This window comes from Vigna unguiculata, chromosome 1 (genome assembly GCF_004118075.2).
Source record: "Vigna unguiculata cultivar IT97K-499-35 chromosome 1, ASM411807v1, whole genome shotgun sequence".
Lineage (NCBI taxonomy): Eukaryota > Viridiplantae > Streptophyta > Magnoliopsida > Fabales > Fabaceae > Vigna > Vigna unguiculata.
In genome coordinates this window covers 25,772,458-25,791,329 of record NC_040279.1, presented here as the reverse complement: position 1 = coordinate 25,791,329, position 18,872 = coordinate 25,772,458, and the positions used below count along the sequence as shown (strand labels likewise).

Below are 18,872 nucleotides of genomic sequence, written 5' to 3'. Positions count from 1 at the left end.
AGAATGGTGTGTGGTGTTATGGTTGAGATTGATTAAATGATTTTGATCCTTTGTGTGATAGATTCTGTTTTCGGCCTAAATATAACAATTGTATGATTTGTTCTTGATTCAAGTTAGCTTACCCTCCTTGTATGTTGTGTGTTTCTTGTGTCTTCTATTTATGCAATGATCGTCCTGATCGAATGGCGTGAGCAGATATAGGTGCAGGTGAGGATACACTCCTCCGGGACAGGAGATGAGTATATTAGACGTTCCTTTAGTAGTTGTAACTTTTTGTTAGGCTTAACTGGCCGGGTGTTTTGTAATCCCTTTAGTAATGTATGGGCTGTATGTATTGATTCAAGGTATCTTTATGGTTATTTTGAGGATGACTGTATTATACATTTTACTGGCCTACGTCATCATCTGTTTCTGAATTATTAAAATTTAAATATTTTGTTTAATAGTATAAAAACTATAAAAACGGGATGTTACACTTATATAGTTTTTATCAATTATGTGATGTTTAAATTAATAGGTTTTACATCTGCTAATGTGGGGTACGCTAATTTTATTAAACACCTAAATATGTTTTACATGAGTTAAACTTTCACCATACACGTAAATAAAAAATTGATTTTTTTTCACACACTTAAAATTTCAATCATCTTCTGATTAATAACATGTAGATTCACAAAAATTGTATAACTAGATGATGTGATATGATGATAGGAGGAATGGGGGGTGGCACCAAATTTCCTTATGTTGTCAATAAAGGCTGCGTTTTATGCTCCTTTTTCTTAATATTGGAGAACAACTTTAACTAATCTCAAAAAGGTATCACAAACATCTATAAAGACCAATGTCTAGTGAGTTGTGACCAACGAAGACCCTCCACTTCTTTTTATCAAGTGACGCTTGTGTTTATTTTTGTTTCATAAGTGTATTCGATTTACCAAGAAAAACTAGGTGTTTGACAACATCATAAAACTATTGACAGTTTTCCAAAACTCATTCATCAAATTCCAAACAACAAGTTAGATATTATAGGAGAAGCTGAGATCACAAGATTCTACATGAAATTGTAGGCTTCTTACCTACTACACTACCTTGTGTTTGTTGAAAAGTAACCGAGACAGTGGTAAATAAAAAGGAATTAAAAAGATTCAATTTCAAATATGAGTAGTGTTTTTCTTTACAACTCATTATCATATTAAAGAGTTCAGTTTTACTTGCATCGTATACTTATTGCTTCACATGTGAGTGTTTGATAGAGAAATATTATTGCCTGGCCTTCTCGGTGAAAAGTTTCCAACCCTACCAAAACTTTACACACGTATTAAATATAAATCACATCTTGGCATCTAATCTTTACTTTTGGTCACTCTTAAGGCACAAAAATAGGGATTGACACATATTATAATTATTATACTATTAAAATGTCGTTCACAAAGTAAGGTAATAATCACTTGCTATTAAGAGTCATGGTGACCCTTTAATACCGATATTTTGATTTGGGTTACCTAAATATTTTAACAATATTTAACATGAAATATCTAATTTATAAGTCATAGTATATTATAATAAATTTTTTGAAAAGAGATTAATTTTAGTGACAAAAAATAATTAGTCATTATATAGTGATTAAATTGACAATTAAAATAGTTCTAAAAAATTATAATTAGTCTCTAAATTAATAATTAAAATAGTTTCAATTATGAATTGATTTTTAAATTGGTCATTAACATTAGCTATCAGATTTTGACTACCAAAATAATTTGTCTCTAATTAGAAAATTTGGATTCACACATTAACGATCATATATTTATTATGTTTGTAAGAATTATTGTACACTTTTCAATATTCATATATCATATATCTATCACGTATGATATCCTATTATTTAAAAATAAACGTATTATACATATTATTGTATATGCATCATAGATTTCTAGCTTTGAAGGTTATCAAATTTAACCATTACCATTATAACACCATTTCTTGTGGTGATAATAAATAATAAGCTTCACTACTTCTGTGATTCATGCATGGTTCCTCCCAACATACTAGTTCTAATGTCGTTATAGCATTAACTGTTAAATTAATAATGCATGCTCATACCTATATATATACACACACATATATATATATATATATATATATATATATATATTCTTTCTATATAGTTAGAATAGGTTTAAAATGTAACAGAGGCTGCAAGTTTTGTAAGGTATATATATACTGATACATGCAACTGGGGAAGTGTTGATAAAGTAGAGTTTCAAAAGATGGAAAACAAAGTAAAAGGATACATGGTTCATGAATGTAGCAATATATTAAGTTCAGGAAAAGTGTTGAAAGAGGAAGAAGTAGTGAAAACCATATTGAATTTAATAAACCAAGCCATGTTTTGTATGACCGACAAAAAAGCTTGGTTTGAAGTTTGAACCCACAATTCATATTGGCTTCACGGGCTCCACTATACGGATTAAATTATTATGATTTTCTGGTGATTTTCAACCGCATGTGTTGAGAAACAAAACTGCAATAACGTAATCATCGATTGAATCAGATTTTGCCATAACCAAAATCGCAAATAGTTTCTAAAGATAATGGGTAACTACCATGATAGCGATTGTAATTTGAAGGGACATAGCAGCCTAGGCAATTAATTAGTCAAAAAATACTGAAACAATTAACTGGGGAGATTGATGATTTTAACTTTGTTGCTGTCTGAAATTTCTGTTCTTTTGAAAAAAAGAAAAAAGAAAAGCAAAAGGGTTTCACAAAGAGACAAAGAGAGTGTGGGGTTTATCTTTTTAGCCCAAAGTCCAAGAGTGTGTGCAGAGAGTGCAGAGGAAGGAAACAACATCACCCAAAACAAAACATTAAACATTGCGTTTTCCTTAGTTTATTGACAAGCCACACGAGCGGTTCTCGAACTGCATGCACTGCACACATCATGGACTTTTCTAGAGAGAGAAATTGAAAACCCCCACACACTATAACTCACTCACTCACCACACTATTTAGTTGTTGCTTTCTCACTGTGAGATCAGTCTCAAAATAAGAACCCTGATCTCATTTCACTTCCTCTCTTTCTTCACAAAATGTAGAGAGAGAAACGTGAAAATATATTCAGCAGAATCGCGTGGGCTCACACATTCTCAACCTTTTCTTGTTGCTTCCTTCTCTCTCATATGTTTCAAAAATTCTCCTCTTTAAAAACGATGTTGTTTTAGTGTTTTCTTCTCATTCTTGTAACCCAACCCCACTCTCTGTTCTCTCTCCATGTCCCTCTCTTTTTATGGGACTTAGTCTCACCTCAGTCAAGGATATGGAACAATATTGTGCTAGTAACGGTTTTCCTTCCATATATTCTCGATGATTCTGGCATTGCGATAGTTCTTAGGGGAGAGAGAAACCCGTTTGGTGAACCCTTTTGTTTGTCTTTTGCTTTTGTTTTCTTTTCTCGGTTTTTGTCTCCATGGATTCTTCTTCATGGTACTTCAATAATGTTGTTGGTGAAGGTTTCAACGGAGTCATGAGTTTCATCCCTTCTTTTCACGTGGGTTCACAAGCTCCATCCTTGGGTCACAGCAAGGGGTTTTTGGGTCCAAACCTTGAGATGGGTCTTCAGATGTTGAGCCCTTCAATGGTTCAGCATCAGAGTAGGGGGAAAAAGAGAACCAGTGATGAAGGGGTTGCAAACAAGAACCTGTCTTTGAAACATGGGGAAGAAGAAGAAGCTAACGGCTCCATTTCAGGAAAAAACGGGTTCACCAAGCTTTGTGCAAGAGGTCACTGGAGGCCAGCGGAAGATGACAAACTGAAGGAGCTGGTGACCCAATATGGTCCCCAAAACTGGAACTTGATAGCTGAACATTTAGAAGGAAGATCAGGTGATACTATTACCTAAAATTTACTCTTAATTCGTTTCAAAGTTTGTATTTTTAGCCATGTTTCTGAGGTCTGTGACTTTGAATGGATTATGGAAGGAATCTGATGAAACTTGCATGGATTTCCGATTGCAGGAAAAAGTTGTAGATTGAGATGGTTTAACCAGTTAGATCCTAAGATCAACAAAAAGAGTTTTTGCGAGGAGGAAGAAGAAAGGCTTTTGAGTGCTCATAAAATGTATGGAAGCAAATGGGCAATGATTGCAAGACTATTTCCTGGAAGAACAGATAATGCAGTGAAGAACCATTGGCACGTGATGATGTCTAGGAGGCAGAGGGAGCAGTCTAGTGGCGTGTATAGAAGGAGAAAACCTCTTATCAATGAACCTCTTCCAAAGGGTTTGAATCTGACACTGTCTAACAATGCAACTAGTGATGACTCAACCATCTCAAACACCATTGATGAATCTGCTTCAACTTGCACCAACCTCTCCCTAACTCCCTCCTCAGCCAAGTTATTCACTCCTTTTGGACTCTTACACCAACCAGGTACACCATAATTTAAATATTTCATTGTTTTATTGAGTTTATTTGTGATTTCAAAACCATTACTTTGAAGAAACTCCTTGTACAACAATAGCATGTGATACAATCACATGTAAACGGAAAGCCTCATTCTTATAAAAATTATCAAAAACAGTGAAAAACAACAATAAAAATCAGTTGTGTAATAAAAATTTAAAAAGATTATTTGAAAAAAAAAAAAAACAATGTCTTTGTCCTGTGCTATCCTGTACACGACTTCCATCATAAATATGTTTAATTTTTATTTATAATTAAGCTGTGTATGTAGGCAATAAGGAAATTGAATGAACCAGAAGTGGTGATTAGAAATATAATTTTTTTTATGAAAAAATGTGCTTCGAAACGAGCTTTATATATTTCATTATTGTTTTCAAAAGTTGTCTATTTTGGAGAAAGAAGAGGAAATTACACAACAAATGTAAAGACCCCATTTTTGTGTTTGGTTGTGTTGTGCATTTATGATTACTTTTGTTTGATCTCTGTTCAGAATTGGTACAAGTTCCCTATTTACCTTATCTTTTATTACTATGTGATGTGATTACAGGAGAATCAAGAGAGGATGTGTGGTTGAACAAGTATTTTGGTGGTTGGAAAGGGTCAGAAGGTGTGGGAAAAAGGGTAATGGTGGGAGTGGACCAGTCTAGTTTTTCAGATGCAAACTCAGAAGTATCAGTATCTGAGTCAGGTGTCACCAATAGGTCCAATCTCTCAATTTCTGAAGAGAAAGAGAGTGAAACCATGGATGATAAGATTAACAACATGTCATTCATTGATTTTCTTGGAGTAGGAGCTACTTAGCTAAACTAAATTGCTGATGAAATCTCCACTAAGGTTTGTGTTTGTTCGGGGTGGAAACAGGAGTGTTGTGTAACATTCCCTTTTTGTACAGTTGCTTCCATAAAAAGCAAAAAAAGGTAAATGGTAGAATAAATAGATGAAAAAAAAAAATGAAGAAATGAGAGATATAACTTAAGTAGTGAGGTTTTGACTAGGTCTTGTTATCAACTTATGTGATTCAGAAAAAAAAGTATAATTATATTTAAACTCTTGGTTTTGGATTGTTCCTGTCACAGCAGAAGCAGAGCCTTGTAATCCTGTGACACTTTTGGCACTTTGTTAATCAGAACTCCAAATTTTCATTACTTTCATCTGTTTACTCTTCCCACTGCTATGTCATGTCTCTGGTTTTTGTGCATTATTGTCTGACATTGTGTTGGTGGCACTTCCACCATATTATTCAACATGCACTAATAATAACTCTTACAAAAAATTGCACTAAAAATTGTTTTTTTTTTTGAGGTAATTAATAACTGGTTTAGCCAATGATGGGAAATTGTGTCATGACAATGATAATATAAAACTGAAGAAACTGTTGTGACAGAAAATGTAAAGAAAAGAAAGTAAGAAGGTTAGGCAAAACAGGTAAATGTGGAACCCACTTGCGTGCTTTAATGATAATGTAGAAAAAAAAGGTTAAATATAGTATAGTTCATATAAAGTAAAATCGATTCGTGTAAAAAATTGTTTTTTTTTTTTATCTTTCTGAAATTATAAATTTGTTACTTATAGTATTATGCTATAGTCATTAACTAGTCATGAACCAAAGCTTAGGAATTTGTTTCAAGTAGTGTTGATTTAGTTTATGAGATATATTGTTAACATTTAACACTTATTATAAAAAAATGTGATATATAACATTAATTAATTAATTTTTTTATTTTAAAATAAATATTGGATACAAAGAATAATTATTTAAAGTTTTAGGAGAAAATACTATAAAGCATTTTCATAGACTCAGATTAGAGTTATGCTATTTTAGGGGATCTAAAAACAATGCAAATTTTGTGAACGGAAAATAAATAATTTTTTAATATAGACTAACATCGAAATAGATTATTTAAATGGACTAAATACTATAAAGCATATTAATACATTAAATTGTAAGAGAAATATTTATCTTCCTTATTTCATACTAATAACCTTTTTATTATTATTTTTATTTGAGATATTAGTTTTCTTAGTTTCTAAAGTTTTTCCATACTCTTAGATATAATTTAGACTGGCTATAGAAAACCACTTCCATAAAAAGGAGACAAGAAAGTAATTTAAAAAAATAAATTCCTCATAATTAAATATTTTCTAATCGAACTTTTTTTAATTTTTATTAACATCCATCAAATTCACTGGATAATAAACATTGGGTTATTATTAGTTTGAATAAATTGGTAACAACATGAAAGTGAAAAAACCAGGTTATCTTAAGTTAATGGAGAGTGTTGAAAATCATATTAAATCGAGAAACTAATCTTCTTTGTACGTACGACCGACAAATAGGAAATTTAAAATTCATATTGGTTTCACGAGCTCCACTATAGAGATTAAATTATTGGGGTTTTTGTGTTGATTTTCATAAGCACACGTTTATAAATAAAACTGAAAACGTAAATAAATTGAGCTAGATTTCGGGGAGAAGACACTTTTCATAAATAATTTATATTAAATAAAAACTAATAAAAAAATAAACTTACAATTGACACGTGAACTGACACTATTATTATTATAGTTATTATTATCTCGTGAAACTGATTATAATGAAGATTTTCAAATATATTATAAGCTTCAAAGAATATTTTATAAAATCTCATCGCCTATTTCTTATTAGTTTTAATGTGGTTGGAAGTCTTCCTGTCTTAATTTGATCTATTTAAGATAGGAGACGTGTTTGCAAAGACATTTTAACACGGATTTCAAAAGTTATAATTGATAATAAGTATACAATTGAAGATAATTGTCTATTTATATTAAGATTTGATAATAATTTCATATTCTTAATCATTATTTAACTGTTGTTTAAATGTGATTATTGTGTTTGGTATTTTTTCTTTTTTTTGTAATTGGTTTGAAGTGCTTATTGATAAGCCTAAACCTTCTCTATTCTATTAATTTGTGCAGTTTATTGATTTAAATTTTTTTTATTCTATTAATTTTACTCTTTGTTGATTTATATATATATATTTTTTTAATTTATGAGATTACACGATGTGTTAGATCTAAACCTTATAGATCTTTTAGAGCATGATAGGGACTATAATTTGGAGTGTTGTATTAAGATGGGCACATATTAATTAATCATTAAACACTGCAATAAACAATTTAGACAAATCCAGAATGAGGAATTTTCAACCGACAGTATTGAGAATGAGGAATCTCTCTCATTCAAGAGAATGATGTTATGAAAATTGACTAAAAACGATTTCAAATAAATTATTTTTAATTTTTTTTTAAATCATCTTATATGAAAAAATATTTCTTCAAATTTAGATTTTCAGAGACTGAGATTTTTATTTCACCAAAGTGATCTACTGAAACGTATCGATGCTAGTAGTCAACGAATCAATGAAAAGATAATTTTATTATTAAAAACTATAGTAAAATTGTAACGACAATGCATTAATTCAATTTCTTTTTCTTTTTTTCGATTTTTGGCAAACGTCAATTAACATCCCCAGGATGCTGATTTAGACATTACACAAGAGAAGTTTTTTTATTTATTATTATTAAAAGTGGTATTAATATTTTATGATCTTAATCTTGGATACACTTCCCACATGTTAAACACATTTGTTACCATTTTAGTAATTAAAGTACACATGAATGTAGGTCTTGTGCTTAGAGTTTGTCGGTGAAGGTATAAATGGATGTTTGTTTTCACTTGGAATGATCTCCGACCAAGATTTTTGTTTGGACTTGAAAATTGGAACTTCTTTATGCTTTGAATGTACGTTAATCTAGAAGTGGTTAGGTTTTTCTATAATGGAGTAGTTGTTTATCCTCGGAAACGTAATTTTAGCTTTTAGATATTGCTATGCGAATAACAAGAATTCAAAATATCAATTGCTTCTTATCGTAATCTACAAACACAATGTCACTCATTAAAACAACCTATGTTTAATTGTTATTCTCCTACTTCTAATATTTACTTCTTTTACTACTTTATTTTCTTTCCCAATTTTCGTTGTTTTATGATTGTAATATAAAGTTAACTTCTTACATTTTTTTAATTATTTATTAGTTTTCTTATGAATTTGAATTACATTCTTTAATTCTCGATATATTAGTGAACCTTTTCATTAACCTAATTCACGGACTGAACTAATTCTTTCTTAACAAAACTAAAAAAAAAAAAAAACTCTCCAATATATACTATTAACATGATTGAAAGTCGCTTTACAGAAACAACTATTAATTATAATGGATAAATTTAGAAAACAAAAAAAAAATTATAAAAAATCTAACAATTGTCATATAAAAGGTTACAAACATTCCATGGTTAAATATTTTATCGATAAATCTTTGTTCATCATAATGTTTATGCCATATCTAGTTTTAACCCAGCTTAGTTTGTATAATTTTTTTAGTGTAATATGTACTTGTAAAACCAACATTTGCATAAAAAGTATTCTCTTGTATAAATACAAGCAAATTAAAATAAGGCAGAGACGAAGGAGTGAAGATAATAGTGGAATTATATATATATATATATATATATATATATATATATATATATATATATGTTAGTTTAAATTTGTGAATTAAATTATATTTTAGTATGTGTAAAATGTTTATACAACTAAATATTAAAATAAAAATAATAAGTAAAATATTATATAACTTAGGAATGACAATATGGGAAGTGAACCAAGTATTTTAACATGTTATAGATCCACTCTACATAACTTGCAATTCACACATGTCAATGGTAAAATAGGATAGAGTCATCTGCATAACTTACAAATCTTCTTTTTATCTTATTTTAATTTGTATTTCAGACAAAATCATTATAAAAGAAACTCATTTTTTGTCAATTTAGTTTTGAAATTTTTTGTATGAAATATTTGTAAATTTTGTTATGAAAAAATTGCAGGAAATTATTATCAATTTGTTTGTAAAATATTTTGTACACAACACTTTTCATAACAAATTTGTAGGAAATATTTACAAATTTTATAATTTTATAGGAAATAATTACTCATGACCTGTTAATTAAAATTCTTAGAAAAAATAGTAGAAAATAATCTTTTCTTGTAATTTTTTTTAACAAATTTACAAAAGAAAAAATTCATATGAAAATTTTTAGTAATAAACTCTTTTATTTTATTTTGTTATTATTTCTCTGCATGCCTGAATCTCTAATCCAATTCTCTTGCCTATATTCATCATTAATTAATTTTGCTATAGTTTTTTGGTAGCTATAATTAATTTTTATGTTTCTCTACTCATGAAAGGTTAATCTTGACATATTTATTTAATGTGAATTTTAATCTTATGTTTACTTCATTTATTTTAATTTTATTGTCAATGATACATTCATGAAATGCAACAAGTAAAACATTTAAACAACATTGTTGTTGTAACATTTTTGTAAAGTTTTTTAAAACTTTTTTTATGCAGGCTGATTTGCATACTCATAGACCAATCCTGTAACAAATTTTTTATGTAAAATGGATTAACCCATACTGTCATCCCTGATATAACTACACATTTGTAATTTATACAAAATTGCTATATTATGATTTTATCTGGTCATTACATAATTAATTAAATTTCATTATTCTCTCCTATATATACCACCATTTCTTATCCAGACTTCTTATTAGTTTTATTTTTTCTATTATCTTCTTATATTCTTCTTATTAGTTTGTAGCAAGTTGAATTAGCTTCAAATATAAATCATAAGATAATATAAAATTTAAAAATAGACTGAATTTTTGTGTAACATTTTGAATCTAAATGTATAAAAGTTGTTTAGTATAACCTGTATTAACCCTTCCTCCCCCAAGATTTTTCCATAAACATATATAATATATTATAAATAAAATATAAATTTCTATTTTCTATTTTTTTTAATCAAGGGAGAAAAAGAGTAGCGACAAATTGACATTAGAAAAACATTAATCGTAAAGGCAAGTATAAAGTCAGTAATTTAAAATTAGGGTTAGGTTAAAGTGTACTAAGTAATATAATCATAATCATAATCATAAAACATAGAGACACAAATTAGTAGTGTAGGTTTTGTTGGTTATCGGTACCGATCATGAATCGTCATCTAACGTATACATTTTCCTTCTAGGTTTGAATAGTAAAAGCTAAAAGGAGAGAACTTTATCACATAGTATTCTTTAAAGTATTAAAATTTTATGAATAGTTAAAAATGGTTATGCATTAATGATAGTCAATTGTCAGGTTATTTTGTAAATTCTTCAAAAAAAAATATATCTACACTAAATTCTAAAATCAATATTTAATAATATCAATGACTAAATTAAAAATAAAACTAACTTATTTTACAAGTGTACTTAGTAAAGTTTAAACTAGATTAAAATACTATAAGAGTTAATTTAACAATTGTACTTATTATATCAAATTGTTATTGAAATACTTCCAAAATGTTTAATTCTTATGCAAAATTAAAACTACGGAAATTTTTCTAGAAGAATCTCCTCATTAAGAAGTGTTTTTTTTTTTTTTATAGTATTTAAAATGAATTTACCTATTTAGTTCACCATCATTTTTCCCAAGGCCCCAACTACCCTAAACTAAATGAAAGGAGCTAGCTAGGGATGCCTTTTCTTTTCTTTTGGTAGTTTATGGAGTGTGGCCAAAGATGAAAATCATAAAGTTGTCCTTCATGCATGCTTACAACAAAAATGTGAGTTATTATAACATAAGAACCGAAAGACAAAGGAAGATTTTAGACAAGAGAATATGGGGTGGGACATTGGTCCTTGAAAGAGACCTACAAAGCCTTTGATAACGGCATTGCTTTGGCTTTGGAGTGACTTTAGTATGATCTTAAAAGTGCCTTATAAATCGTTCATAAAGTATAAAAACTATATATACTTTTTGTCACTTTATATCATTTACTTTGCCTTTTCTTTTAGACTTCCTTTTAATCTTTTTATATTCAAACTTGCACACGTACGTGTGCAATTAAAGGAAATAAAACAGAAAAGAGAGACATACCACGTTGAATTGGAAAGTTGTATCATTGTTAGTAAATCATGATTTTAGCATATTTTTATAGAAATTAAAATTATAACTCATTAACCTATAACTTAAAAAATATATAACTTAATAATATATTTGAACTATATGTTTGTTAGAAAATCAAATAAAAATATTAATATGAAAAGATTTCCTATTATCTTATATAAGTTTAGAGGTAGTGTCAATTTCTTATATAAGTTTGATTCATAGGACTTTTAGATAGTATCTTGGTGGCCAACGAGGTAGTAGAAGAATGTAAGCTTAAAAAGAAGAGGCTAGCAATAGTGAAGGTAGATTATGAAAAAACCTATAATTTAGTAAGTTGAGTTTTCTTATACTACATGATGGCTAAATTGGGGTTTTGCGCAAGGTGGATTGAATGGATTAAAGAGTGTTTGGAATCATCAATTGTATCAATACTGGTCAATGGGAGTCTTACTAAGGAGTTTGTACCAACAAGGGGACTCAAACACGGGGATCCTATGGCACCCTTCTTATTCTTTATTGTAGTGGAGGGCCTAGCAGGTTTGGTTAGACAAGCTATTAGGAATATATATATATATATATATATATATATATATATATATATATATATATATAATGGAATAGAAGTGGGCACTAACAGAACCAATGTAAAGCTACTACAGTTTGCAGATGATACTTTATTCATGTGTGACGCAAAAGTTCAAAATGCATGGGCTATAAAAACTATTTTAAGAAGTTTTGAACTAGCGTCTAAGCTTAGAGTAAATTTCTCCAAAAGCAGAATTAGGGGTTGGATGCAACACTGTTAAAAGATTTCTCTAACATTTTAAATTGTTAACATATGAAAATCTCATTTGTGTATCCTGGAATTCCAATTTGAGGGAACCCTAAGAATAACCAATTCTAGCAGCCTATGATCGATAAAGTTAGAAACATGTTATCTAGATGGAAAGGCAAACTTCTACATATGGTTGGTCGATTTTCTTATAAAATCTGTTTTATATGCTCTACCACTATACTATCTTTCCTTCTTTAAAGCGCCAAAAAGCGTGTATAGGGAACTTATAAAAATCTAAAGAAACTTCCTTAGGGAGTAGGGTTTTGAAGATAGGAAAATAGCGTGGGTTAGGTGGGAAAACATCTGCAAACCAAAGGAGTTTGGGGGTTTGGGGATAAGAGACATTGGAAACTTCAATACAACACTTTTAGCTAAGTGGAAATGGAGATTGGGAGTGAAGGATTATGGTTTGTGAAAACAGGTTCTGGACTCAAAGTATGGGTCTTGGCAGAATCTTAATGACTCCATTATATCTTGGTCAGCTTCGAGGTGGTGGTTAGACATCCAAAAAGTCTGTGGGAGTGTAACGCAAGGTGTCTAGTTTGACAACTACATAGAGTGGGTGGTTGGAGGAGGGAAAAAGTTAAATTTTGGGAAGATAATTTGATTGGGGAAGAACCACTTTAATGCAAGTTTCCTAGGTTGTACTTAATATCAAATTGTAAAGAAAGAGTTATAGAGGAGGTATGACATTAGGAAGAGAATGTTTGGGCTTGGGACCTAACATGGAGGAGGCTTAGACTTTTCTGGGAGGTAGTTATGGAGGAACAACTTATCCTATTATTAAACGGACATAGTCTTAGAAAGGGGAGCTTTGATTCTTGGAAGTGGAAGGATAAAGACAATGGTATTTTTTCGGTTAAGTCTGCTTATAATAAGTTACAAGGTACCTTTGATGAGGAAGGGAGTAAAGAGTTTAAAACATTGTGGAGTATTAGGGTGGCTTCAAAGGCACAACTATTAGGGTGGACGTTGTTCCTGGATAAGCTACCTACAAAGGATAAACTAGCAGCAAGGGGAGTTCAATTACAAAATAACCTATGTGAGATGTGCTTAGCAAGTGAAGAGAATGTAGAACACCTATTCTTCTCATGTAGTGTATCCCAAAAGGTGTGGAATATGTGTGCTAGATGGATGGGGGTGAGCTCAATGCATCATGTTAAAGCAAGGGCTAATTTTCAACAGTTCCATCTAGTGAACCTTAATAGAGAACAAAATAAGATTTGGCAAGGAATGTAGTTAGGAATAGTAGGGAAAATATGGAAACATAGGAATGAGGTAATTTTTAAACATAAGAAAGTTGATCAGTAGATATATTTGCTCTTGCTCAAGTAACAACTTGGATTTGGATGAAACATAAAAGTCCCATCTACTTATAATCTTTGTGATACGATTAACTGCTGCGTGTTTAAGTGTGTCAGACAAGCTTGTACAGGTCACTATTGACGAAGAGACCCAGACAAATCATAAATACAATAGTACATGTTGATCAATCTCCTTTGGGACAGAAGTGAAATTTCCCAGTTTAACAAATGCAATGAGAATGAAATGCATTAAGTGTACTTTAATCTTTCTTGTTCTCTTGGAGGAACATTTGGATGCATCTATCCTCCTTCGATAAGGTGAAGGACGTGTTCAAACGATTGAAGTATTAGTATTAGGAAGAATGTGATCTGATTAATGTATACTATTATTATACTGTTTGGAAATTTCGTGAGGTCTGTTTTCAAGTACGCATACTCTTTGTTATTTATTTTAGTCTTTGCTAGTAAAAAAATGTCACATTTATGTCTTTGCTAGTTTATATATATATATATATATATATATATTCTTTATTATTGAGAAAAAGGGATGTACTTTGCATCTCAATACTTATTATTAGTTTTGCAAATAATACTATTACAAGATACTAGAAAGAAGAAAATAATAGTATTGAAAATGTGACAACACAATAGAGTAATTGATTCTAGGTATATCAATGAAGTCTTCATTTCTATATATTCTGTAGTTTCTTATTTGTTATGTAACTTTTCATTTAATTAATAATATTCCTTCCTTTATATAGTTTTGCTCTCTGATTTTGTCTTTGTTCTTCTTTCTTACATGGTAGCAAGAACTCCTTCACCTATCACCCACAAACTTTTCATACACTTATCCCTCTCAAGCTTACTACTGAAAATTTCTTGATTTGACAACAAGTGCTTGTCACCATTAAAGAATTACAACATTTCCATTTCTTAGATGGTCAAGACACACAACAAAAATACCAATCTTCTAGAGATACTATTCATAACATTGTTAATCATGTCTACATTTAGTATGAGCAAAGATAAACTCTTGTTTGCTTGGCTCCTTGCTTTTATGGATACGTCTATTCTTACCTAAATGGTTGATCTCATTATCGCTTCTCAGATCAGGAACAAGTTGCATGTTTTTCATGTTTCTCAGATCAAAAGAGTAATAACCCAAGTGTCATGATTCGATTGTGACTCGGTCCACTCATCCTCCGTCTCGGGACAATTGATGCACCCTACAACCATCTCTCACTTAGCAATTGTCTCAATGGGAATCAAACTTATAATTGGGCTCTAATACCAATTGTTGGATCGAGCGCTTTCCGCTAGGTCAAAAGTTATAGCCATTAGTCAAGGCGTAAGTCTTCATACTTATGAGCGTAAGAGCTCAAACGTCATGATTCGATTGTGATTCGACCCACTTGACCTCAGTCACGGGACAATTGGTGCACTTTGCAATACACCCTAAGTGATCCTTTGTGGTACCTAGATAACGGCACAACACGCCATATCACACATGATCAAAACAAGTTTTTAACCTAACAATCCTACACTAGTATTAACTTGGTCAAATTAGGTAATGACATGGGTATGTCCATTTCTCACATTGGTTCTATTATTTTTCCACAGTCCTTAAACATCAACACCACTAGTGTTAAAAAATCTTTTGTATATTTCTCATATATTAAAAAAATTAACTATTGTATACAAATTAGCTAAAGATAATAATGTTTATTTTGGAATCCATTCTAATGGTCATAGAGGATGGGTTATATGCTTTTTATGTGACTTGTTCTTCTTATGTTCTCAATGTTAATTAGACTACTATAAAACCTACTTTGTTTTTATGGCATTCTAGGTTTAACCATGCATCATAAAGTCTTAAAGTGTTAGTCGTAATAGTATTATTTCCAATCTTTTGTGTGATATATGTGTTAAAGCTAAAAGGCATCAACTTCCTTTTTCTAAATTTGATTCCTCTTATCGTACTCCTTAGAACTTGTTTACATTAACATATGGGACCTTGCTCCAATGCCTAGTACATGTGTTGCAAAGTATTGCATAACATTTAGATACCTATTCTAAATATACAGGGATGTATCTACTTAACATAAAATCCCAGGTTTATTGCATGCTAACTTGTCCACACATTCGCCAACAAAACGGTTATATTGAAAGAAAACATAGGCATGTGGTTGACACTAGTTTGTTTCTCGTTGTTGGTGCTTCCTTACCTAGATGATTTTAGGGTAAGCTTTTCCTCGTGTTGTTCATATCATTAACATTCTTCCAACATCCATTTTAAATGATTGCCCACCATTTGAAAAAGTTTTTCATAAAACACATAATTATACTTTTCTAAAACTCTTTGGTTGTGCATGTTATCTTTTAATTCGGCCTTATAACAAACAAAAAAATGATTTTTCCTCCACAAGGTGCTTATTTCTTGGTTATAATTCACAAACAAAAGGCTAGGTCTTTTTAGCCAAATCTACATTTGAAGAAATGTTCTTTATAGTGAAACTATATTTCCCTTTACTTTATCTAATAATCCTTTTGCTACAAATGACAAAGTTAACTTTCCTATTGCACAAACCAATATACCTATTTTTGCTATCAAACTAACTTTTTTTGCTACATATGTTTTATCTTTGCTATCACATTCTATTTCACACATACAACTTCCTTTTTATCATTTGGCTTAATCCTCGTACAAGGCTAACTCACCCTATATGTCTTGATTTTCTCAACCTCACCACAAAATTTCTCTATCTAACACTCTTCATAACATGTCCCCTAAAAATACTTAAGTTGTGCCTCCTCCTAATACTCATTTAATGCTTACAAACTCAAAAGCAAGTATTAACAAACATAAAGTTTTAAATGTTACTATTTCTCTTGAACCAACATCTATTAAGCAAGCATTATCTAATCCTAATTGGTTCCATGCCATGCAATCTAAGTACAATGGTTTTCTCCACAGTAACACATACATGCTTACGAACCTTCCCAAAGTTGTTCCTTTTATCGATTACAAGTGGATTTTCAGAAAGAAATTTAATACATATGACACATTTCAAATGATACAAAACTTGTTTAGTGGCTAAAGGCTTTCATAAAATCTTTGGTCTTGACACAAAGAAACTTTCAGTCTTGTAGTCAAACATACTACTCTATGGGTTATCTTTACCATTGCTCTTTCTCTTAATTGGTCTATTAGACAATTTGATGTTAATAATGTTTTTCTTCGTGGAGAACTTGAAGAAACAATGTTCATGCAACATCCCTCTGGTTTTGCTTCTTCCAATCCTAACCACATTTATAAGTTACAAAAAGATATATATGGTCTTAAACAAGCACCACATGCTTGGTTTCAAAAACTAAGTAATACTGTAAATCAGATGGTATTCAACTCTACTAAGAGTGATCCTTCTCTATTTACTTGATTTTATAAATCTTCCACTATTTTTATCTTAATCTATGTTGATGATATCATCATTATTGGTTCCTCTCCATTTACCATCAATTCTTTAATCACTTCATTAATTAACATATTTGCTTTAAAGGATCTTGGCCAATTATACTACTTCCTTGGCATTGAAGCTACATGGATTTCACCTGCTTATTTTCATCTTTCTCAAACTCAATATATATGAAAACTTCTACACAACACCAACATGCATGACACTAAGCCTCTCCCAACTCAAATGGTATATTCTTTTCAACTTATCTAAGACGACTTAACATCCTTTGAAGACCGTACTTTATATAGATCCATTATTGGTACCCTCCAATATGTCACCATTATCGGACCTGAGATATCCTTTTCAATAAACAAAGTGTGTTAGTCTATGCATCAACATAACAAGTATCACTATGCATACTTTGTTATCTAGTTGGTACAATTCATATTAGTATTTCATTTCATTCTTCTCCTAACTTCTCTATTATTGGTTTTAATGATGCAGACTGAGGGCCAGACTTAGATGATAAAAAGGCTACAACAAGCTTTTATGTTTTCTTGGGCAACAACCTTATTTCTTAGGGTTCACACAAACAAAGAGTTGTCTCTAGCAGCAACACTGAAGTGGAGTATCACAAAATTGTTGCCACCATAACTAACATCTTATGGATTGCCTCCCTTCTTCAAGAACTTTAGCTATATATTACTTCTGCCACTATTTATTCGAACAATCAAGTTGTTGTTCTCCTATTTTCTAATCCTAGCATGCATTTCCTGCAACAAACACTTTGAGCTAGACCTTCACTTTGTTTGTGATTGGGTTCAACAAAAGCATGTTTGTCTTCTTCATCTCCCTGGTTGTTTTCAAGTTGTAGACATATTAGCAAAACCTATATCTACCTTCTCTTTTCCTAATTTTAGGTTTAAAGGGGATTGATAACACAACAAAGTAATTGATTCTTCTTATATGGGTTAACTCCTCTTTTCTATATATTTTGTAGTTTCTTTCCTGCTCTATAACCTTTCATTCAATCAATAATATTCTTTGCTTTCATTCAATCAAAATAAAAGTTATTTAAATAAAATTAAAATGATTCCATATTCACTTTAGGGTTTGAGCCACTTTTATTGATAACCTAGAATTTTCTCATAGTTAGTTTTCTTACTTATTGTCTCATTAAGTAACTATAGTTAATCCAACTAAACCTACTTGCACCTCCCAATTCCTCTCATTGCAAAGAACAATCACGAAAAGAATTTTTTTGAATAATAACTAACTTTAGTGACAAAAAGTAATTAGTTACTATAATGACTAATTTAGATATCAATTTATAAACTTAAAATTATTGATAACTAAAATAATTTCAAAAAATTATAATTGGTCTCTAAATCGAAAACTAAAATAATTTCTATCATGATTTGGTATCTAAATTGGTCACTAACATTAGCTATCAACGTTTTGGCTATCAAAGAAAGTGATTTCTAAATTGATCTCTAGTTAGAAAATTAATCTCTAAACATATTTTTGATAATTAAAATTCTTCATTATTAAAGAATCATTATAAGTGATTAGTTTTGTTCAAGAACTTAGAAATTTTTGTCAAAGATGATATTTAATTAAGAATACAGAAAATAATTATTAACTAATGTATACAGTAAAAAGGTGAAAAATTAAAAAGATCAAAAGAAAGTTTTTAATATAAAAACAAGAACTTTGAGAAAATAAGATGAGAAAGATAGTAAAAAATATAATAATAAAAAAAATGTTTTGTTATCATTTA

General features: G+C 30.2%; 1 protein-coding gene across 1 annotated transcript; it reads left to right on the top strand.

The window, feature by feature from the left end:
• The first annotated feature begins 3,020 nt into the window (after positions 1 to 3,020).
• Positions 3,021 to 5,611, top strand: LOC114174977 (transcription factor MYB54). The gene is made up of 3 exons (XM_028059716.1): positions 3,021 to 3,881; positions 4,014 to 4,427; positions 5,008 to 5,611. Exons 1-3 carry the CDS (start codon positions 3,467 to 3,469, stop codon positions 5,259 to 5,261), a joined length of 1,083 nt encoding a protein of 360 aa, XP_027915517.1. The 5' UTR covers positions 3,021 to 3,466; the 3' UTR covers positions 5,262 to 5,611.
• Positions 5,612 to 18,872: the final 13,261 nt, after the last annotated feature.

What these genes read in the sequence shown, in the direction of transcription:
- LOC114174977 (XM_028059716.1), top strand. Translation starts at nt 3,467, where the DNA reads ATGGATTCTTCTTCATGGTACTTCAATAATGTTGTTGGTGAAGGTTTC. An exon ending in ACATTTAGAAGGAAGATCAG is followed by an intron (nt 3,882 to 4,013) that starts GTGATACTATTA and finishes TTCCGATTGCAG; the next exon opens with GAAAAAGTTGTAGATTGAGA. An exon ending in TGGACTCTTACACCAACCAG is followed by an intron (nt 4,428 to 5,007) that starts GTACACCATAAT and finishes ATGTGATTACAG; the next exon opens with GAGAATCAAGAGAGGATGTG.